We start from the raw sequence: 23467 nt of genomic DNA, 5'->3' as shown, positions 1-23467 counted from the left end.
TTTGTCAGTGACATGTGAAAAATAAGAGGAATGCCCAAAAAAAAAAGGTAATCACAAACATAGAGATATACACCATTTAAAAAAATAAAAAACACAAAATAAAAAAACATAGAGATATAGACGGTTCACCATTAAGGTCTACTTCTATAGAATTTCAGCGAGATTTCATTATTTTCGAGAGAAATAATACAGGATGCGCCAATTCCATTAGTAGAAAACCCTAAACTGTAAGGCTTCTAACATCGAACCGGATCAGATACAAACTGGGTCAGATACAAAAGCAGGCTCCACATAGACTAATAACTTGGTGTGTCCATTCATGAAGGGCAAATCCTAACTCATACAAGGCACCCTTACAGATCGGATAAGACTTGGCCTTAGCACAGATCCAGTCCCAAAGAATTGTTTGTATCCAAAGTATTCAAATTTAGACTTAATAAAAATGCCACCAAGTTCAACGCCAACCAACTCCTTGAGATTAGATCTCATTTATACTTTAGTCCTTCAAATAAAAAATTCTAGCTCCGTCCCTATGCCACGTAGTCGCAAAAGTTGTGCATTAATTGATGAATTTGGTCACGAGCATCTTATGATCTAAAATTTTCCGCCACCCTCCCAAATGGTGAGAAGGAGAGACCACTTGCCCTAATTGCCTACTTATTAATCAACAAGAGCTGCGCATTTATGTAAAGATGGCTGTATTTTCAAAGAGGTTACACCATGCAAGCAAATTGCTTACCCATTCTCAACTGCATCTTACTGTTTCGGCAATGGCTTGCTGTTTGGTACGGCCTGCCAGCATCACCCTCGAGAAATTCAAGGTTGAAAGTTCAATTCTTTTGGCTATTTTCTACCAACTTTGCACTTTCGGCTTTGTTTGGTAAACTTGGCTCATACTTATTAGCTTATGAGGCCGTATTAACACGTCAGTGTGTGAAACATGGTCCAAAAGTTGTATGCACGACAAGGTTAATTAATAAGAGCTTTCACACCCAATTAACCGAAGATTATTTTGACTAGTCGGAATGCAAATTTAGATGACATCTAGCTAATCACTTACCAAATGTAATATATATAATTTTTTATCCTCTCAATTTTTTCTTTATCTTACAATGAATAAAGAAGTCATTGAAATATTTAGATAGAGTAGTAAAAGTGGATAACTAAAGAGAAATGCTTGGTTGTATTAAAAAGTTCATGTTTTAGCCATAAAAATCCTAGGTGACAAAGGGCACATGGCCCCATTTTAATTTTTTATTGTTTAAAATCATTTAATTTTAAAATCAATAATAAAATGATAAAAATTAATAATTTTTTTTTTTTTTAAAAAAAAGAGAAATTAAAGGGGTAGTTGGCCACCCCATAGAGAGTGGCTGGCCACCCTAGTTGAGCCTTGGGGTTGGTCAAACCATCCCCAAGGGCCGGTTGGGGGTGGCCGAAGCCACCCCTGATCTACCCCCAAGGGCCAAAAAAAAAAAAAAAAATTAGGAGTTTGGTGGGTTTGGCCCTTGGGGGTGGCCAATCCACCCCCAAGGGCCATGGGGGTGGCTTTGACCACCCCCACCGGCCGCTTGGGGTTGGCCCTTGGGGGGTGGCCGAACCACCCCCAAATGGTCATAGTGGTGGCTTCGGTCACCTTCAACCGGCCATTTGGAGTGGTTCGGCCACCTCCAAGGCTCAACTGGGGTGGCCAACCACTCCTTTCTCTTTTATTTTTATTTATTTTATTTTTTATTTTTTTTATCATTTTAATTTTGTAAAATGATAAAAAAAATAAAAAATAAAAATTGGGTCATGTGCCATTTGCCACCTAGGATTTATATGGCCAAAACATGGATTTTTTAATGCAACCAAGCATTTCTCATAACTAAAATAGAGAGTGAGATATAGGTATTATGAAAAGTGGATAGCCAAGCTAATATTGAGAAAAAATTTGTTAAGCCGGATGTGAATGGTGGTATGCAAATTAGCTTGATAGTAAATTATGATAGTGAATTTTAGAATGACATAGAAGAAAAAAAAAACAAATGCGGATTATTTTTCCATGGTTAAACTGAACGATGGGCACTTGCAAAACAAAGGGAAAGACCATCGAGTGCACGGTTAAGTTGAACGATGGGCACCTGCAAAACATGGGGAAAGACCAAAGACTGCACGGTCTGAGTAAACGAAGGGCACTTACAAAACAAGGGAGATCGACCACTGAGGATGAGGGGGTCGGCTGGAAAACCTCCAATGATTAAGCTAAATAATTTTTGTTGAGATCACCTCAAAAGAGTTTTAGAATTATTTTATCTCATACATTTTATGGATTGTTGTGACTAGTTTTATGGAAGATATTTTTTTGGGAGGATGACAATTTATAATTTTTCACCATGCAGTGGGAACATAGCAAGTATGGTTGGCAATTTTTGGTATGGCCAGTGAACTCAACATGAACATGACTTGCCAACCTGACTTGTCAATTGTCATTAACAACGATCTAAGAGTATTCACATCTGGCTTGGCAAGATGTTTTTTTGGCTAAAAAATCATATCTATTTTTTATTTTATTTTTGCTATCAACTTTTTTAAATTTGTTGAATACTATAGCAGCTAACAATTTTTTTATTTTTATTTTTTTTCTTTAGCTAAAATGGCCAGTCCAACAAGACTCCTTTTTGCATTAAAAAAAAAAAAAAAAAACAACTTTTACTTCTTTTTCAAAATAACCTTAGACAATCCCAATAAAAAATGCTTTTAATGAGTAGGCAACAGTAGAGTAGAGTAGCTTCCCCACAAGCGGAAACGGATTCTTTCAATTTCAAATGAAATGATGAATATTCATTTAGTTCATTTAAGAGGGTATTATTATCTTCTTCTTTTGGGGGTAAATTTTTTGAACAAATTCATCTTCTTAAATGCACTAAATGGATACTAAGCGGGGTCTTGAAAATGCACGGCCCTTTAATCAAGGATTGCGATCCCCTTGAAAATGAAAAAAAATGACTCCCTTGATTCAAGGATTGAGATCCCCTCCGATTATTCAAAATTAAAAATTCTCATGTTACAAAATCGTGGCCCTTCATTTTAAATTTAATGGTCTATAAAATGACAGCTGCTTTTGTAAAAATAAAAAAGTTATTCTTATATATATATTTTTTTAAAAAAATCATTTTAAAAATAAGGTGATTTTTAAAATTATAATATAATTAAAATTTAAAAATAATTAATTATAAGTCTAATAATAATTTTAAAAATCATATTATTTTTAGAATAACAAAAAAATATAAGACTAATTTATAGCATTACTCTAAATTTTTTGTCCTGTCTTCTTGCTTACGTGCCTCACAATGCTAACTGCGTTCTCCATCGGATCAAGACATGCTCTCAAATCACAAACAATAGACCCAAGTGGTCGTAATTGGTTGTCAAGTCAATTCCGTCTACTTTGGATAAACTGCTATAATAAAGACAATCTTGATAAGATCAAAATATCCCCCAAAAAAGGGAAAAAAAGAAAAAGGAAAGAGAAAAAAAAGAAAAAAGAAAAAAGAAAAAAGAAAAAAACAAATGATGCTGTCGTCCTTCTCAAGACAATGACGGATTGACGAAGAGAGCACTTGTTTCTTTTGTGGTACTCTCTGTTTTTTTTAGAATTTGGAAAAAGGTTTGGAGTAGTTTTTACTGTAACCTCTCTATTAAATTCCACGATCCATTTGACATTGTCATTTAAGCTTGCTGACGCATAAATATATAAGAGAAGTGTTAATTGTCTTCTCCTGCGATTATAAATTTGTAGAATTTACATGCGATTGACACTTTTGTTCACATTGGTCCTATAAATTTAATGGCTGGTTTTAAAACTAGAAGGATGAGAGAAAAACGTTTAGACATTTTGAATATGTAAATTAATGTAATAGTCTACGTGGTAGTCTTATTAGAAATAATCAAAATTTAATTTAATGATTGATGTAATAAGTGTTATATGGACTGTGGTGTCAATTCATAAGAAACATATATATAAGAAAAGTTGTAATACCTGTTTGTTTCGATATAAAATATTTTCTAAATATTTTTAGTTGAAAACGTTTTTATTTATTTATTATTAAAGAAGATGTTTGACTCATATGAACGTACACCAATTGCACCAAAGAGGACTTAACTAAAAATTGCTAAATAACTTTTATATTTTCATATGAATTGAGGAGTTGCAAGTGAGAGATAAAGACGGCGAAGAGGAGCTGCGAAGGAAGAGAGTGAGAATAGAACGCAATTGGAGATGGAATTAAAATTCAGTGTAATTGCTTAAATTTTGGATAGACAATTATGAGAAGATCCTTGTGAGGCTCACTACTTAGAGCCTATTTGAGTATGCGTTTGAGGGGCATAAAAGTACCTTTAGCACTCAAAAATTTCGTTTAAAAAAAGTATTCGTTTGATCAAAAAAAAAAAAAAAAAAAAAGATAAAAGATCCTTTTACAATTACCTGCTCCGAAGTAGAGGAGAGCGACGAAAAATAGTTTACGTAAATTAAAAGCGTAAACCATTTTATGCTTCGTGAATGTTATTTTCTTTGGTGAACTAAAAATATTTTTAAATTGACCAATATTTTACGATGCAAAACACTTAAAAATAGAAAAAACAGTTTACAAAAAATGTGTTTTTTTTTTTTTTTTTTTTTTTTTTAACCCTATGGTCAGGCACCTATCAATTTCCACCATCTTCTCCTAGCTTCAATATGAGCCTAGCGCTCCATCAGGGCCTGAATATTCCAACACCACTTGCCATAAACTGTCCTAAATTCCACAGTTGGACAAAATAATGACAGAGAAATGGTGACAAATCCAGAACAGTCATAAGGTTTCTCAAAGAGTTGGTGGCCATTTATTCAAGTTCCAACACTTGAAACTTTGGGGCACATGAAGACAATAATTTCTCCCTCAAAATTTGTCAAATTAAGATGTTGAGGCCCGAGTAATGCTAAATGTCTCACCCTCATATCTTCTTTGTATTATTCCAAAATTGATGTGCCTTTTAAAATTACTATTGAATTATGTCTTCTTTGTATCATTTTAAAATCTATCATAAATCCAATGATAATTTTAAGAGTCACATAAATTTTGGAAGGACGCAAGGAGGACATGAGTCTTCCTTTTAACATTACTCTTATGCTTCCCATTCACCCAGGAAATAATCTATACGGACCATATTATTTCCAAGGAAATTGAAATGTGTACCTAAATATCAAGAAAAATCTAGGAAAACATAGAATAAAAAAGGGTCAAATAAACAATAGGAAACCATATGATAACTCAGATAAACAAATGGTAATTACGTAATTATAAGCTAACTACAAATGTCCTAGAAATTTTAAACTCCCCTTCCTCAAGAAACACATGAAATATTTAACTAAAATTGAGCTGAATAACAGAATCAGGGTTCAAACTCAGAACCTTTGATCTCATACCTTGTTAAGTCACCACTTTACCCAAAAGCTTTAGTAGAAAGAAAATGATAGAATTAATCATATTAATATTCTAACAACCATAATAGTAATATAATAGCATACTTGGGCATCAAAGATGTCCTGCTAAGACAAAAGGCCACCACAACACTATTCAAGGTAGAAGTAGCATAAGGAAGCTTAGCTAGTAAGCTAGTTAAGCAGACAAATAACGAGTCATCCATGACTGGAAGCGAGACCAAGCCAGCTCAACTGCAGTTTCATCCTCATCAGGCAGTCCCATGCTCTTTCTTCTCTTCACACCTTCTGGAGACCTGTTCATGAAAGCATGCCCGTTTCCTGGATAAACGTGTACTTCATATGGAACTCCTGACACTTTCAGCTTCTCCTCCAAACCCTTGGCAGCCTGAAAACTCAACGGATAAAAATATATTCAAAATGTAAACTAGAAAAAGTCAGTTATATCATTTAGTAGGAGTGACAATTCGTATCTGTATGCTGAGTTTGAATTGTGTTGAAGCATATGTCTAAGACTATATATGTCAATCTTAACTCAACACATTTAATCATACGAGTTAGACCCCTCAATCATAACTTGTTAATTTGTTGTTGGATTCGATTAGGGTAAAAAATCGCCAGCACTATTATTTGTCATGACTGACTTGTATTTCACAAGTCTTATGGTGGGCCCCAGAATTTATTACTTACGTGTTCTCTTTTTCTCACTCAGCAGAAATCTTCATGGTGAAGTTTACTTCATGAAGAAGTATTTTTCTTTCCTTCACCATGAAGCATTTTGACCACTGCCACTTGGTATATATGACTTATAGTCATTCGGCCATCCAATAAGTGAGAGGGCAGCAACTCTTGTGTGAGAAGCAGCAGCAACTTCTTGAGATAGAAAAAGAAGAAAAGCAGTAACTTCATGTGTTAATAAGAAAAAAAAAAAAAAAAGGACTGCAACAACCCTTAAGAGAATTAAGAGAGTATTTTCTCTTTTGTGTGTTAGTGAGTTTGGGTGTATTGAGACTTTTGGGTTTGAGTGGTTTATTTGTACTACTTTTTGTACTCTACTTTTTGTTAATGAATCTCTTGGATCGTCTTCGCTAGTGAATGTAGGCTTGTTAAGCAGAACCACTTAAATCTTAGTGTCTTATGTGACTGGTTGTTATTTCCTATTTTGCTATTTTTTATGCTTCATTGGTGATTCTAGAATTATTTTATCTCAACATTATTTAGTAATCAATGTTTGAGCAGTAACATCAATTACACATTATGCATTACCGGCATTCATTTTATCTGTAGAGTGATAGTCAAATTTGAGATATATGGGTTTACATTGATCAATATACAACTTCTACTTTAGTCTTTATATTTTCATCTCATGGTTCTCAACAATTTCGCCCTGCTTCAATTGCTCCCAAAAATTTAAGTTGCAAACGGTAATCACTTATACCATCAGACCAATAGATTGTTATATGGCCATTGCCATTTTTGCAAGGTTTTAAATGCCTGAAGCTAGAGGTTGCAAATGTTTAACTAAAAAGGAGGAATCCTTGGCCATTTTCATAAGAAAGTCATTTTGATTTCTATTTATAAGAATAATACATGGAATTAAACAATTTATGAATGGCCTTTTGTGAATGCACATGGCTAAACCCAATGGCAGAAAAAGATATGTAAACACAAAGCTCATTAGCATCAGCAATTCAGTCAGGGGTAATGGGGAATTTTAACATACAACGGAAAGAAAATCGAGAGCAAGGAAAGAAAATGCCATACCGTCACATCTGAAAAGCCAACAAAACTATCAAGCTCCCCAAAATGAGCCTGAACAGGAGCCTTAGCCTGGGCAGGGTCTGCAAGTTCTGGTGGAGGAACTCCATAGAATGCAACAACAGCATCAACCCCAGGCACCAGAACAGAACTTGCTATAGAGAGAGCACCCCCCATGCAAAAACCAGTTACACCAACCTATTGCAATGAAGCCATAAGTTTGCTTCTTTGAAATTTAATATCATTCACATCTCAGCAACTTCAGCTATGTAAATGACGATAGTAAAAATGTTTCAAGGAGTCAAAATAATTCTATTCGCATGCTTTTGGGTTTTATGAATTAAACATTCTCGTACCAGGTTAACCGAAACACCAACCCTACCAAAGATAAAGTAAATTTTATGATACCAATTACTATAATCTCTGAAGGATGTACTATTCATCTGCAATGAAGAAATATTTTAAATCTTTCTTATCACAAAACAAAGAGGGAAAAGTCCATAAACTCCCCCTCCCTCCCTCCCTCTCTTAAACTAAAACCCAATTTGACAATGTCCTCTCCACAAATTTTAAATTGCGACAATGTCTCTCAAAACTACCAAAAATTGTTAGTCCCCCAACGACAAAAATATCCTTAATAAATTTATTTTTAAAATCTAAAAATTAAAGAAAAAAAAAAAAAACTAAAAACACAATTTTTTCTTTTTTTTTTTTTTTTTTCAATAAAAAAATTAAAAAAACTTGCTGGAACAAGTAGTTGAACCACCCCTGACCATTTGGACGTGGGGGGGACTCGGCCATCTCTTGTTCTAGCAAGTTTTTTCTTCTTCTTTTTATTTTTATTTTGGAATTTCTAAAGATATTTTTGTCTTATTGAAATTTTTTTAGTCATTTTTGTCCTTTTGCTAGCCTGGGGGGATTGTTGTAATTAAAGTTTGGGGAATATTGTCAATTAGGTAAATGTTAGGCACACGTTTTTATAGAACAAGTTTATACTTTACAATCCCGCAAATAAAATTTGAGCCACCAATTAACAATACAAAGCATCCTAAAATACCAGCTTCTGTGCATTCCAATCATTCAAAATTCTCTGAAATTAGTTGAAACTCCCCTCACGGTTGTGCCTTTAAAATAAATTAAAAATTTGTTCAACGATTTTGCCAACAACTCATCTAAGAAATCTCCTAAATGAAAGGAATAGCATGAAAAATACTTTGAATTGTGCCCTGTAATAGTTTGCCTCATTAATGCCAAACATCTTAGGACACAAATTTGAGTGAACTCAAGGAAACTTCTACTAAACCTAAACTTGAGGCCAAGCAAGGATCTCAAAAACTTTCCAGAACTACATCACAAATGAAACGCAAGCACTTAAATGGAACCCTCACAAAGTTAAAGATAGCAGATCCAAGAGGACCATGTTCTCATAGCTAGTATAATGATGTTATTATAATGCACAGCTTAAATCAGTATTCTTTTATTGATCCAACAAGTAAACAACAGCCACACCTTTTTTGAACCATTTGCTTTAAGCCAGTTAACTGAAGCATGGATATCTTTGACAGCACCTTGCCAATCAAGACCATCAAACAAGTGTTGAGCTTCAGCAACATCCAAACCGACCTTTCCCCGATACAAACTGATGCAAGAAGTGAAAAAGTACTCAACACTCAAATGAATCAAATAACTGTATGGCATAATCATGAGATTGTCAAACAACAATATTTAAAAACAAGCATATATATGTATACTCTGGGATAAGTGCTTTAAATCCAGGCCCAAGTTGAGAAATTTTCACAGCATGGTTCTTGATTTCAAAATCCACACCCCACCACTCTTGAAGCACAACAATGCCAGGAGCATCTTCTTTGCCAACCACATACACATCAAATGCCTGATTAATGATGAAAAGAGAAATGAATAATTAACTAAGAAAGGAGTTTATCTACAAGCTAACAATGCCTAAGAACTACCATAGTGCACAATGAAATAAAAGTATGACTATTCAGCTATATGGTGGACTTTGGGATGGGGATGGCAAGGAAGCTCCTTAAATTGTGATAATACAATGAGTTGACACACCTGGTCAAATTTTATCCTTAAATTTGTTAAAAAAAGAAGAAGCTATTAGTGCATTTTCATTTCTCCTAGCATTTAAACATTATTAACATATCCCACAACCTTCAGATCTAGGAATATCACACACTCACACCCCACATCAGATAACTTTCAGTGACAATCTCCAACTAAGTTGAATGCAATAGACCTAGGGTTATAGAATCTGTTGTTTGCAAATTTCTATTGTAATAGACGTGAACTGTAATTGGATGAATGGGTTGTACTGATGTAAATGGAAAACTATGGAATTAATGGAATGAAATGAGAAAAACAAAACTAATTAACTTCTGGTTATTTAAAGGATAACCAAACCTCTAAGAATAATTCTAATTTCATACAATTCAGATAATTCCCAATGGTAGCCTTACTATTTTGACAGATCCACTCATCTATTAATATTCAATAACTTAATACTATACCCATACATAGTACCAAGACATTTTAATCCAGCTTATAGTCCCATTCAATCAATACTCAATGAACTGCATCTGATCCCATACTGAACGTGGCGGCTGGCTCTGATACTCAATGATACAAATTTTGGGTAGAACTCACTCTTGAAAATCAGCTTATAAGGGGAGTGCTGAAAAACTTATATACACATGGTTAAGATTAGACTTAACCTATGTAAGACACTTGAGATAGTATCAGTGAAGCACTAATCCTAAGTTTTATTAATCTAAGGATGGATGAAAGGAAGGGTGGTGCTTAAAATTAGCTCCATCGATAAGTACTTATAATCAATAGCCAACCCTTTTACGCCATTCTTTCCGATACCCACACACATACTGAAAGACCAAAGACTTGATCCACAACCTTCATTTCTTGGAACAACACGGGTCACTTTCAATTATCTAGGTATTCTCAGCAGGTGTTTTTGCACATCTGTGGAGCCAGAAAAGCTCAATCACTTCTTAAATAAACATTTAGAGGTAAAAATTCAGGATCATCTGCAAGGGCACAGGAAAAATCTAACATTTTTTGTTTATACATGATGCAGTTTTGATAAGTCATCCAATATGGCTATCATTTTCATTTCTTTCCGGTTTCTTTGCTTATACTTCAATACCTCCATACAAGATCATGGATGATAATCAATTGCTACATAATACACAAATGCAGCCATTCAATTATGGAAGGAGATCCAAACGTAATTCGGCTGCCAACAAATTCCTAATAACAATAGTAAAAAGAGAACACTCCCATTTATCAAAACTAAAAAAATAAATCTCATAAACCGACTTGAACACACGAAATTCTACTAAGAAAACACAAACCCATTAATCAAAACCACCAAATAACTCAAACCCATAAAACAAAATCCCTCACAAAATCAAAAGCAAAAAAATGAAGCACATTGTAGCTAGCGAAATGCAGCCATTCAATACCTCCATACAAGATCATGGATGATAGTCATCAATACATGATAGTCATCCAATATGGCTATCATTTTCATTTCTTTCCGGTTTCTTTGCTTATACTTCAATACCTCCATACAAGATCATGGATGATAATCAATTGCTACATAATACACAAATCCAGCCATTCAATTATGGAAGGAGATCCAAACGTAACTCGGCTGCCAACAAATTCCTAATAACAATATTAAAAAGAGAACACTCCCATTTATCAAAACTAAAAAAATAAATCTCATAAACCGACTTGAACACACGAAATTCTACTAAGAAAACACAAACCCATTAATCAAAACCACCAAATAACTCAAACCCATAAATCAAAATCCCTCGCAAAATCAAAAGCAAAAAAATGAAGCACATTGTAGCTAGCGAAAACTCACAGTGTCGTCCCTTTGAATCTGGATTTTCTTGAAGGCAGAGTCGGCCATGGAACGGACTTGAAAGCGAGGATGAGCGGAGGTCCGTAGGAGAGAGAAGGCTGTGGGCTTGGGGAAGAGTCTCGAAGCGGAAAATGTGCAAATAGAAGCCAACATTCTTCAATCCCACTACACCGTAGGGGTCATATATAGCTGGTTCTAGCAGGATCAACACGACATCGTTTCATTCGTTTCACCTTCAAAACGCGGTCGTCGTAGCTAACTTGGGATTGACTGACAGGATTAGACGGTGTCGTTGGAAACCACCAACCCTTGACGTGGATGTCATGCCGCACTCGCCGGAGTTCCTACTCCGACTCCTCCAACGCTTTCCCAGACGTCCAAACCAAATCAATCAAATCCATTCACTGTTAATCTCCGAAGGTCACCTTCTCTATAACCCAAACGCTGCCTATACAAGTTTGAAATGGATGAGCACTCTCCTCTACAACGCTTTGACGAGAGCGTATCTCGGTCTTGGACAAGCCCACAAGACGCTTGTCCTCTTCACCCACATGCTTGCGCACCAAGCCCCTCCAAACAGCCACACCTTCCCTTCGATCATCAAAGCCGCAGCCTCTTCCTCTCCCTCTTTGGGGAAACCCCTTCACACCCAAGTCATTAAACATGGTGTTCTAATTGACCCGTTTGTTCAAACATCGTTTGTGGGCATGTATGCGCAACTCGGTGAAATATTCGACGCACGTAAGATGTTTGAGGAAATGTCGCAACCGTGTGTTGTTGCGTGCAATGCGATGCTTGATGCTTTTGGCAAGAATGGGGATATGGGGTCTGCTCTTTTGCTTTTTGAACGCATGCCTGAGAGAGATGTGGTTTCTTGGACGAGTGTTATTAATGGGTTTGGGAAGAATGGATGTTTTAGTGATGCGGTTAAGTTTTTTGAGAAGATGATGGCGCATGAGGATGTGATGGCATGTTTGGTAAAGCCTAATGAAGCTACATATGTTAGTGTGCTCTCTTCGTGTGCTAATTTAGATGGGGGAGGAGCTCTTTGTCGTGGAAAGCAAATTCATGGTTATGCAATTAGGAATGAGATTGAATTTACTGTTTTTACAGGGACAGCATTGATAGATCTTTATGGTAAGACAGGCTGTTTGAGAAGTGCACTAAATGTTTTCAACCAAATGGTGTTTAAGGAGGTTTGTACTTGGAATGCCATGATATCTTCACTGGCTGCCAATGGGAGAGAGGCAGAAGTTTTGGATATGTTTGAGAAGATGAAGGTGGAAGGGCAGCGTCCTAATGAGGTCACATTTGTTGCTGTTCTAACGGCCTGTGCTCGTGGCAAGCTCGTGGAGATGGGTTTGAAATTGTTTCAATCAATGCTGCATGAATTTGGGATTGCACCATTAATGGAACACTATGGATGCGTAGTTGATCTCTTGGGCAGAGCAGGGCTACTTAAGGAAGCAACTGGTTTTATAAGAAGTATGCCTTTTGAGCCTGATGGTTCTGTGTTGGGGGCACTTTTTGGTGCTTGTAAGATTCATGGAGCCATTGAGCTAGGAAATGCAGTGGGCGAAAGACTGCTTGAACTGCAGCCCCGGCATTGTGGGAGATATGTGGCGTTATCGAACATCAATGCTGGGATGGAGAGATGGGATCATGCTGCTGATCTAAGGAAAGCAATGGTGGTGGCTGGAATTCAGAAAATTCCAGCCTATAGTTTGATTGACTGCATGTAAAAAGTTCGTACGTAGCACTTTTGGAGTCCCTACTGTGGTGGAAAATTTATATTGACAAAGAACTCAAGGGTGGAGCAGAGTCTATACGAGCATTTTTAGTAGACTTATAATAGCTATTATGAGCCATTTTTTTTATAGAAGAAGTGCTACAGAAAATAAATAGTGTCACATTATGGTGATAAAATATTGAGGGCAAACGTTTTTTTATTGTTTTATCCTCCTTTCTCAAACGCTATTATGAGCCTAAAGGCAGTGTAGTCACTTTTAGTACTTGGATATTTAGTAATTAATTAATTAATTAATTATTATTATTATTATTTTTTTTTCATTTAGAAATATTAAAAAAAGAAAAAGTAATGTAGTCATTAAGTAGTGAAATAACATTTAATAATATATAATTTATTACGAGTAAGGTTAGGAACCATCTTTTTATCCTCTTTTTAATCTCTTAAAGTTAATGGCTTTTAAAATCATCATTAAATTTTATATGAATCATAGTTAAATTTTGATCAAATGATAATTTTAAAAGCCACATTAGCTTTAAGAAAATAAAAAGAAGGTCTCTAACATTACTATATATATATATATATATACTTTGCCAACCTCGGAGATTTGAGTTCTGGGGTGGAACCCACACTCAAGCAACTGAAAAGCTACGAAACTTTTGTTGTTTCGTAGCATTACTCCCTCGGGGATTTGAGTTTATAGAATTGTCAATTTTGGCCGTCCAATCTCATTTAAATGTTTACAGAAAGCCACGTATTCCACTACAATTTAAATAATAAAATATTATTTAAATTTTAAAAAGAAAATAAAAATAAAAATAATAAAAACTAAAATAAAATAATAAAAAAATAAGGTGGTCGGCCACCCTAGTTAAGCCATCCCTAACCGGTCGGTCTGGCCTTTTATTAGGGTGGCAGCCAACCCATTTTCTTTTTATTTTATTTTATTTTTTATTTTATTTATAAAATTTAAATAATATTTTATTATTTAAATTATAGTGAAACATGGGGCTCTCCATAAACTCTTGGTGGGTGTTTGGCAAATGGGATGACCTAAATACTGTAGTTGATGTAGATTGATGTGAAAAAAAGTAAGAATGTTTGGTATAAAAAAAATAAAAAAGTGGTATGGAAAAGTGAAAAAGTTTTGTTTTGTAGTGATTTTTTTATTTGAATAGTAATAAAAAGTGAAAGATTTGATATTAAAAATGAAAAAGTTAGAATATTTTGATGTTGATTTTTTTGGGAAATGGTGATGAACAGTGTTTGAGCCAACCCCATCCCCATTACCAAACAAAGCTTTGGATGAGATTGAACGAATTGACAATTTTAGAAACTCAAATCCCCCGTAGGATTTGAGGGGATCCTGGTCCTCCTCACACGACTCCATCTCCATTTGTTTCTTTAATTACTGCACCTTCTCAATTGTTTTGTTCCTTCATTTTCTTCCACAATGCTGAAATCTCCCCCACCCACTCCTTTTTTATTATTTCTCCTTGCTTTTGTATATTCCTTTTATCTCACACTTCATCCAGCACACTTACTAATTGAGAATGCATGTGACCGAGAGAGAGAGAGCGAGAGAGAGAGAGACTCAGAGAGCGACAGATAGAGGGAGATAAAGGGAGATAATGTGAAGGAGAGATGATGCGATTCAAAGAGAGGGATATGCCCAGGAAGAAGGAGAGATAGGGAAATCTAATTTTTATTGATAAAACTACCGGTTCATTGAAATTTGAAGGTAAATCTATTATTTCCTTTATTATTCTGTTTTATTTGGGTTTGGCTTGGTGTTGTGTTGACACTTGACGAGAATTGGGTTAGCTTTGGGTTTACTGTCCTGGTATAATATTGATTAGTAACACTGTCCTGGTATAATATTGATTAAGATTATTAAGAGATTGAGATTATGTTTGAGAAATAGAACTTTTAAATTAAAAAAAATTTTGAGTACTTTTTTCTTCAAACAAGTTTTTTAAGCGTTAAAAGTATTTTTAGTACCTTCAAACGCAATCTCAAACAGACTCTAAATAGGGGTTTAATAATCATTTTTAATTTTTATAGAATAGATCTTACTACGAGGAATTGGCATAAATTGCTTTTTATGGTTTTTTTTAGTGCTAACTTAACCTTGTTACCAAACGGCCAGAAATTCCAACACTGAATCAGAATAAGAAAATCCTTACACTGAAATAATCCTATCCGTGCACTGGAATAGGGATTTCCACCGAGGCCTGTAACCAATCAGCACCGTTTCTTCCACAAACTAACCCAACGCAATGCCCGGTAAGCCTTACCACAGCCTCCAGACGCACGTCACACTACCGCTACCAGACCGCCGCTACCGGAGAGACGCCGTCATCCGACCACCGACTGCAGCCTCTTACCTCACAACCACTTGAAAAAAAATAATCTGTTCACACCTCCGACTGTTCGTCTCCTTTCTCGGTCCGGCGTAAAGAGTGTTGCAGCACCCCGCACCCCACCGTGACAGAAATCACAAATTCCCACGTACAGCAGAAATCAACCACGCCTTTGCGCAACTTCTGTACAGGTAAACCACTCAAGAACGATGATTTACTGCTCCGTAGAAAAAACACTCCAAAAACGAACTGCTTTGATACCAAATGGTAAGAACCCGAACAGTTATCAACTAAAATCGGAGAAAAACTGAGAAAGTTATGGTTGGTGTTTGGCAAACACCTTTCTCCCCTTCTCTTTTTTTATAAAAATGTCAACTTCAAAATGTTTCAACTTTTTTCAGATTTATAACACAACAACCACTTATTATTCAAACAACAAAATTCACGGTAAAACAATTTTTTTTTTTTTTTTACAAAAAATTATAAACTTCTTTTCACTTTATATCAAATCAATCCCATTTTATTACTATTAAAAAAATGGCTCACTTCAAAAAGGTTTACCAAACAGACACCTCCCTCACATTGCTTTTTATAGAGTAGAAAATAAACATAATTTTAGTAGCAATATGAATTAATCACCCTAATTATTGTAGGAAAATAAATCCTAACCTAGTTGGGAAATGATTAATTATTTAATAAGGATATAAATTGAGGTGCCTAACACACCACCACTGAGAATTTTAGTTGCAGTGATTCTCAAAAGTTTATGTGCTTGCAGCATTGTGCCCACAACCTGTTTGAATTATTGTCTTCTCAAAAGCATCTTAAGGGCTTCAGGAATTGTTTTTTCTTCCTGTTTGGATAACAGCTCGAACAAAAAAAAAAAAAGCACAAAAATTTCCAGATGAAGAAAATTTAAATAGTTAGGAATTCATATACAGAGCTCTCAAAAAAAAAAGTGATTGATAATGAATAAATTAAAGTATAACAAGGAGTTAAATTTTGTTCCTTGAGCAGAAAATTCTTGTGTTCAAGAGTGGCATTTGGAATGATAAAGACTTTGGTCCATCCTTGCAAAGTATGTATCATCTTCTTAAGAAACTCTTTTCTTATGTGCATTTGATCTTTCCTTCTAAAGAATGTATAATCTTTGTCATGGACCGTGCTCGCATGAGAGAACGGTATTTTTCAAATCCTTCGATGAAGTTGAGATTGTGTTGATAATCTTTTACTGTCAACTCGAATTGACCTATGGGGTTTTGATATTCAGATGAAAAGAACATATACTTTACTCTCTGCGTATATTCCTTCCTTGTCTGTTCTTATGTTAAATGCTCAATTGGTGTGGTTTACTTGTCATGTTTGACTACTTTTCCCTCATTTGTCGTAGAAATGAAGCATAAATGAAAACTGCTGCCTAGTTCATTAGAATATCTCACTGAAATTTAACGTGAAAAATAGAAAGTGAAAAGGAAAAGGGTACCGAGATCTTACTTTGCATTGTAGTTTTGGTATACTGCTAATAGTGGCATTTGTATCCTTTGAAATGCATATTCCATGCTGCTGGATAGAATAATTCCCCCCCCTTCTTCCTGGGTCTAAACGTATTACTTGTATACGACAAGTTATTGTAGTCTAGTTTGAAGAACAATGAGGGAATTTTTATTAAATGTCTTGTCCATTAATAACCACAAAGGTTTTGCCCCTACGTAGCTCTTGTCATTTTGGATGTGATGAAACTTCATACTTCTGTTTGTCTTCTGTTTCTTATAAATTTGTTGTAATATAGGCATTGCAATTCCCTGTGGGAAAGATTCAAGGGCCTAAGCAATTAAGGTCCAAAGAACCTAAGATGGAGCTCACTCTAGCACAACCTGATGACTGGCATCTTCACCTTCGCGATGGTGATCTTCTTGAAGCTGTTGTCTCTCACAGGTCATTTGTACTTAACTGGCTAATCTGTTTTGGCTGACTTGCATATTTTTGCCTTTTTTTTGGGATAGGTCTACTGACTGTGAATATGATTTGAATTCTGTTGAATAAATACCAACACAATTTGAGTTCTCTTGAATAATATTTTATTGAATATGTTAGATTAACTTTGTTCTCAATGTTTATGATTGTTCATCTTGTCTCATAACTATTACACCTACAGCGCAAGTCACTTTGGAAGGGCGATAGTGATGCCAAATCTGAATCCCCCCATCACAACCACAGCTGCTGCTGTGGCTTATCGAGAATCAATCTTGAAACTTCTGCCTGCCAATAGCAACTTCACTCCGCTTATGACACTTTATTTGACAGATACGACAAGTCCAATAGAGATCAAGCTTGCAAGTGAGTCGTATTTAAAATATGCAACTGGGACATTGTTAATCGATTTACACTTGGATGATTATTTTCAGGCTTACAATTATCATTACGATTTTACTCACGACTCAAGCCATTTCAAGTGCAATTAATTGGTGGTTCACTTTTCTGTTCATGAATCCCCTTTGCTTGAAAACATAGTATTCTGATATGAAATTGCCTCTGCTGTTGTTGTTGTTTGATCGATTTGGAAGAAATTAAATATTCAAGATTTTAAGAGAGAGAGTTAAATATAGGAGCATATAATAGCTTAATAGTTTTGTTTTGTGCTTGACAATTTATTTGTTGATGAGATTGGTGTTAAGTGTTGACATGTATTTGATTGTGGCATGCGTTGAAATCCTCCACAGGCGTATGGACATCTTATCATCCATGAGAGAATAACTCTTTAAGGATCAATATGGTGACTTTGTCTTTTTGTGGAGATTGCACTCTTAGAACTTTGTCGGGAATAAGGATATAGCTGAACTGCTGCTTATTAACAACTTTTCCTCCTTGAGAGCATCTTTTTAATATCTTCTTATTGTTGTATGAAGATTAAATTCTAGCTGTTTATTAGTAAGGCATATGCTGGCTGCTTCCTGTTGTCTTTTCTTAAATTTTGTTTTATTTATTAACTGAAGTAAAGTCTGCCTGCCACCCTCTATTTTCTCTCAATACTGAGTTCATGAATGCTGGCTGCATTGACAGGAAGAAGTGGGGCTGTTTTTGCTGTGAAGTTGTACCCTGCTGGTGCTACAACAAATTCTCAAGATGGAGTTACGGATCTTTTTGGGAGATGCCTACCTGTCCTTGAGGAGATGGTTGAACAGAATATGCCTTTGTTGGTAATTTCACCATATTAACTTCTAAAGCTTCAGTGAAACAACTACTTCCTTTTGCTCATTATGCTAGGCTCCGTTCAGCATTAACTTCTGATCCTTGTCTATGTTGTCATGCATGTCTTTAACAGACAAAGAAAAAGCATTATTCAAACATTACTTCAAAACTCTTATGAGGTCACAACATTCTTATCTTATGGTTTATAATTCTGTGGGAGTTGATAATGTCTCAACACATTTGGCAAAAAACACTCATATAGAATGTTCAAATTGCAAGAAGCATCGTCACGCTTCACTGTCCTAAAATTACCTTTTATGTAAGTTTGAGCTTCTTCCAACCATAAGTGGGTAGGCTGCTTAGAGCATTACATAAACTAAGCAAAATCCAAATTGCTTTTAGGTAGAACACTGCAACATGCTTCCCTTGTGATGCTTACCCATCTATAGAAGGTATTGATTTACATATAAACTTCTCTATTTGTATATGCTTCTTTATTCACAGGTTCATGGGGAGGTTACAAATCCTGATGTTGACATATTTGATCGTGAGAAGGTCTTCATTGAAACTGTTTTAGAACCTTTAGTCCAGAGGCTTCCGCAACTGAAGGTAGTGATGGAACACATCACCACCATGGATGCTGTTAGGTTTGTTGAGTCCTCCAAAGAAGGTACCTTTAATCGCTTTCATTATCAAGTTTTTGCCATTCGTCTCCGTTTCCTTTATTCCATTTCTAGATGCATGAATTATATCTTGCTTTAAATTTTAGGATCTGTAGCTGCAACTGTTACCCCACAGCATCTTCTTCTCAATAGAAATGCCCTCTTTCAAGGGGGATTGCAGCCACATAATTACTGCCTTCCAGTACTCAAGAGGGAGATCCACAGTACGTTGCATTTAATATTTTCTATTTTCCAGAAAGCTGCAATTACCTATCACTTTCTCTATATGTACCATCAAACTTCTTGATTTCTAATTTGTTATGTACTTTGAATAACATGAACTTGTTCTGGATAGAGTATGCTTAGTATCTTGGAGATGGCAGTCACATTGGTCCTGATGTCTGAGATGCCTGATGCTGCTGACCTGGTGTTGTAAATACAAGATGATCATTAATTGTGTTTCAATGCCCAAAATAGCATCTGAAATGTGGAGTAGTTTCTGAGAAATAATCTTTTTTTTTGATAAATAATTCATTTCATTGGAAAGCCCAGAGGGGCGCAACCCTAATACATAAGAAGTATGCAAAAAAGTCCCCTTTACAAGCTAAAAGAAAAACAAAAATCCATAAAATCAGAAAAGTTAGAAAATTGAGAGATATTATGCACCACAGTCCAACTAAAAAGCGATTTGACTAGGTTGTTCTTGAGCTCTTCCCTTGTCTTCTCATGATCTTCAAAATATCTAGCATTCCACTCTCTCCATATATTTCACACTAAGCACCACAGACCTAAAACTGAACATCTACCCACCTGACCTCGCCAACAATCTAATACATGAACCACCCTTCCATGATCACCTAATGGACTTCGAATAGGGTAACGATCACATTCCATAATTCTCTTGCCACTTTGCAATGGAGTAAGATGATCAATAGATTCTCCGCCCCCCTTATACATGGAACACCATTCCACCATTAAGATTCCTGTCTTCCTCATATTGTCCAATGTCAAAATATTCCCATGAGCTGCTGTCCACACAAAAAGTTCTGTGAAATCATTATAGGTTGTTTTTGTTGGAGTGATAAGACTAGGTTGTTCAGGTGATTGATCTAGGCGGTTGATTTTTCAGTTATTGATTAATAATATCTAACAAATCACATAGTTTAGGAACTCAGCAATTCATTATTCTGGATTTTAATAAGCGATTCTCCTTGTGGTTATGTTATATGGGCTTATTCATTTGCTCCTCATCTAGGACAGGCTATTGTTGCCGCTGTGACTAGTGGAAGTAATAGATTTTTCCTCGGAACTGATAGTGCTCCTCATGAGAGACGAAGAAAAGAGTGCCCTTGTGGATGTGCTGGTATATTCAATGCTCCAGTTGCCCTATCACTATATGCAAAGGTCTTTGAAGAGGTAACTCTTTTCATTGTTTGGTGTATCTGTCATAAATTTCTTGTTGGTGCTAATTCTTCCTACTCTCATTTTTGTATATTCCTTTTCTCTCTCTTTTTGGTCCAATTGTGATTGAAGAAACCTGAACTTGATTTCAGACCTTAGTCTATCTTTTCCCCATGTCTGGCTGGGCACCACCTTAACCATTGTCATAGAAACTCTAGGGATGTTTGGACCTCCAGCTCTCTTAATAGCAGTTAACTGGTCAGGGTTGGCTTTTGGAAAGAGGAGGGTGGGTTTTCCTTCTTTGGAGCTAAAAAAATCCAACATTTATCAGGAAAAGACATTCCAGCACATGATAAACGAACTTGTAAAAAAACCTAAAACTTACTATAACTCTGGAATTTGATGTGGCATGCATAATATGGAAAGATATGTCTTTTGGAGGGAGAAGAATTATGTTTTCTACTTCTTTCTGAACTATGGTTTTTAATCTCTGGAAAGTGAAGGAAGCAGGTTTATCCATTGAAATTAATTGAGCCTCTTGTTGTTGCATTCATGCTTATTTCTCCCTTGTAGTCAGTCCTCTGTTCCAAACTTTGATGCATCTGGTATTTGGAATACATAAGCTGCATTTGGGATGTTAATTTCTCTGTTCCAAACATATGGCAGGCTGGAAACAGTCGTTATTGTCTAAGGGTGGGAGAGTTACCCTAATCAAGAGCACCCTTGCTAATATTCCTATGTACTATATGTCTTTATTCAAGCTCCCAGTGAGAGTTGCTAATTGCATTGAGAAGTTACAACGTGACTTTCTATGGGGTGGAGTAGTTGAAGAATTCAAGTATTACCGGGTGAAGTGGTCCAAGGTATGCTCTCCAATTACAATAGGCGGGCTTGGCATAAGGAAGTTGGTGGATTTCAACTGGGCTTTATTAGTCAAATGGTTGTGGCGCTATGGGCATAAGAGAGGCGTGGTGGAGAGTAGTGGTGGATGACAAATATGGGAGTATGTGGGGTGTTTGGTGCACCTGTTTCCACACAGAAGTGTCGGGGGTGAGTCTGTGGAAGAATACCAGTCTAGGGTGGGAGATTTTCTCTAGACATACTAGACTAGTGATTGGGGATGGGACCGGGGTTCGGTTCTGGCATGATCGGTGGTGTGGGGATACGAATCTTAAAGATGACTTCCCAGTGCTTTTTAGTATTGCTCGTGAGAAGGATGCTTCGGTGGCAGCCAATGTGGAGTTATTAGGTGGAGCTTATCAGTGGAATGTAAGCTTTTACGGAGAGGCTCATGATTGGGAGGTGGAAGTCTTTGCTTCTTTTTTTTCAGAGGTTGCATACAGTCATAATTCGAATGGGGAGCGAAGACAAATTGTGGTGGATTCCCTCCAAAAAAGGAATGTTTAAGGTCAAAGATTTCTTTGGAGCCCTGTTCAATGTGGAAGGTAGCGGTTTTCCTTGGAAGAGTGTGCGGAGGACCAAGGCTCCCCCTAGGGCAGCTTTCTTTGTGTGGTTGGTGGCACTAGGGAAAATTCTTACTCTAGATAATCTAAGGAAGAGGCAGGTGATTGTCATTAATAGATGCTGCATGTGCAAGAAATATGTAGAGTCGGTAGATCATTTACTCCACTGCGAGGTCGCCCATGCATTGTGGAGCGATATCTTTAGTCGGCTTGGTCTGTTTTGGGTCATGCCTAGATGTGTTTTTGACTTGTGCGCTTGCTGGTGTTCCACTGGAAGGACTAGCTAGGAGTGCTGTGGTTTGGAAAATGGTGCCTATTTGTATTTTTTGGACGATATGGCGGGAGAGAAACAATAGGTATTTCGAGGATTTGGAAAGCTCTATGGAAGAAATTTTAGCCTCTTTGTTGCATTCCTTGTATTTGTGGATTGTGGCATACCTTTCCCTTATGTCACTTAGCTATGCGGATTTTTTTACCCACTTCTCTTTTTCTAGTTAGGTGTTCCTCTTGTATATATCCAATGTACTTTTGGGGTGCCTTACGCTTTTTAATAAAACATTCTTATTACTTATCAAAAAAATTTCTCTAAATTAGTATATGATATGATGAACCTTGTTTGCAATTGATCAAATACTTGAGATAATACTTTTTATGCTCCACTCTAAGCAATACTTACAGATCGTGGCAGTGTTGGCATGAAAACTTCCAATTATGGATATCATATTAGATTCATTTACTAGTCAATTACATATTTCAGGTAGGTGCGCTTGACAAGCTAGAGGCATTTACAAGCTTCAATGGACCAGACTTCTATGGGCTTCCAAGAAGCACATCAAAAATAAAAATGGTCAGGACTCCATGGAAGGTACCGGAGTCTTTCTCCTTTTCATTTGGAGATATCATTCCAATGTTTGCGGGCGAAACACTTGAATGGCGGCCATCCTCCAATTGATACAAATTTGTACTACCAGACAATGACTTTGGTACTTTCTTTGTCCCACATTTATCGTGCTATGTCGATAGACTGGTTTCATGGAATTCTTCATTCACATAATGCTTCCACACTAAAAACTAGAAGTAGACCAAATTCAATCCTCATTAAAGTTGTAATGTGATATGCAGTTTATCATTAAAAACAAAACAAAAGTAACAAAGCGTTCTGATCCTGTGTTTAGTTATATAAATTGATTTTAGTTATCAATTTCTGACACACTATCTTTTATCCTATAGAATTAAAATGATTATATTTTCTCAGGTTTTTTCAAATATTCAATTAAAGTTCTCAATTAGCAACTATGTTGCTATAAAGTTCAGCATGTAGAATCGAATATTTTGCATCTACTTTCTATGCTGTCTTTTGATGCAAGTATCCTCTTTCCAAGCCTGATATGGATCATTTAAAGCATCTACTCTAGAGTTGAAAGATAATTGACATTTTGGTGACTACTACAAGCTACCTAGTGAATAGCCATCTATCTACCTTGTATTTTTCAGTAGGTATTAG

The 23467-nt window shown here is 36.0% G+C and overlaps 3 protein-coding genes across 5 annotated transcripts; 2 read left to right on the top strand and 1 right to left on the bottom strand.

Moving 5' to 3' along the window:
• Positions 1-5290: 5290 nt before the first annotated feature.
• LOC132181338 (uncharacterized) lies at positions 5291-11308 on the bottom strand. The gene is made up of 5 exons (XM_059594519.1): positions 11139-11308; positions 8974-9116; positions 8732-8861; positions 7229-7420; positions 5291-5852 (listed from the first exon to the last, which is right to left on the bottom strand). Exons 1-5 carry the CDS (start codon positions 11289-11291, stop codon positions 5643-5645), a joined length of 828 nt encoding a protein of 275 aa, XP_059450502.1. The 5' UTR covers positions 11292-11308; the 3' UTR covers positions 5291-5642.
• Positions 11309-11409: 101 nt separating this feature from the next.
• On the top strand, positions 11410-13069 carry LOC132181337 (putative pentatricopeptide repeat-containing protein At1g10330). The gene has a single exon (XM_059594518.1). It carries the CDS (start codon positions 11462-11464, stop codon positions 12878-12880), a length of 1419 nt encoding a protein of 472 aa, XP_059450501.1. The 5' UTR covers positions 11410-11461; the 3' UTR covers positions 12881-13069.
• A 1538-nt stretch (positions 13070-14607) lies between these two features.
• LOC132180298 (dihydroorotase, mitochondrial-like) lies at positions 14608-23442 on the top strand. Of its 3 annotated transcripts, XM_059593072.1 has the most exons (9): positions 15182-15439; positions 16266-16326; positions 17038-17183; positions 17404-17585; positions 18309-18445; positions 18942-19107; positions 19207-19323; positions 20355-20515; positions 22721-23442. In XM_059593072.1, exons 2-9 carry the CDS (start codon positions 16297-16299, stop codon positions 22913-22915), a joined length of 1134 nt encoding a protein of 377 aa, XP_059449055.1. In that variant the 5' UTR covers positions 15182-15439; positions 16266-16296; the 3' UTR covers positions 22916-23442. The 3 variants fall into 3 exon arrangements, with proteins under 3 accessions (XP_059449057.1, XP_059449055.1, XP_059449056.1); XM_059593074.1 differs by lacking the exons at positions 15182-15439; positions 16266-16326 and adding an exon at positions 14608-14626; XM_059593073.1 differs by lacking the exon at positions 16266-16326.
• Positions 23443-23467: the final 25 nt, after the last annotated feature.

Source organism: Corylus avellana, chromosome ca5, assembly GCF_901000735.1.
Source record: "Corylus avellana chromosome ca5, CavTom2PMs-1.0".
NCBI lineage: Eukaryota > Viridiplantae > Streptophyta > Magnoliopsida > Fagales > Betulaceae > Corylus > Corylus avellana.
Note: the sequence above shows the minus strand (reverse complement) of the source record. Positions and strands in the feature narration are given on the sequence as shown.

What these genes read in the sequence shown, in the direction of transcription:
- LOC132181338 (XM_059594519.1), bottom strand. Translation starts at nt 11,291, where the DNA reads ATGTTGGCTTCTATTTGCACATTTTCCGCTTCGAGACTCTTCCCCAAG. An exon ending in TTTAAAGCACTTATCCCAGA is followed by an intron (nt 8,862 to 8,973) that starts GTATACATATAT and finishes TTCTTGCATCAG; the next exon opens with TTTGTATCGGGGAAAGGTCG. An exon ending in TTGGCTTTTCAGATGTGACG is followed by an intron (nt 5,853 to 7,228) that starts GTATGGCATTTT and finishes TTGAGTTTTCAG; the next exon opens with GCTGCCAAGGGTTTGGAGGA.
- LOC132181337 (XM_059594518.1), top strand. Translation starts at nt 11,462, where the DNA reads ATGCCGCACTCGCCGGAGTTCCTACTCCGACTCCTCCAACGCTTTCCC.
- LOC132180298 (XM_059593072.1), top strand. Translation starts at nt 16,297, where the DNA reads ATGATAAAGACTTTGGTCCATCCTTGCAAA. An exon ending in GAAGCTGTTGTCTCTCACAG is followed by an intron (nt 17,184 to 17,403) that starts GTCATTTGTACT and finishes TTACACCTACAG; the next exon opens with CGCAAGTCACTTTGGAAGGG. An exon ending in ATGCAAAGGTCTTTGAAGAG is followed by an intron (nt 20,516 to 22,720) that starts GTAACTCTTTTC and finishes TACATATTTCAG; the next exon opens with GTAGGTGCGCTTGACAAGCT.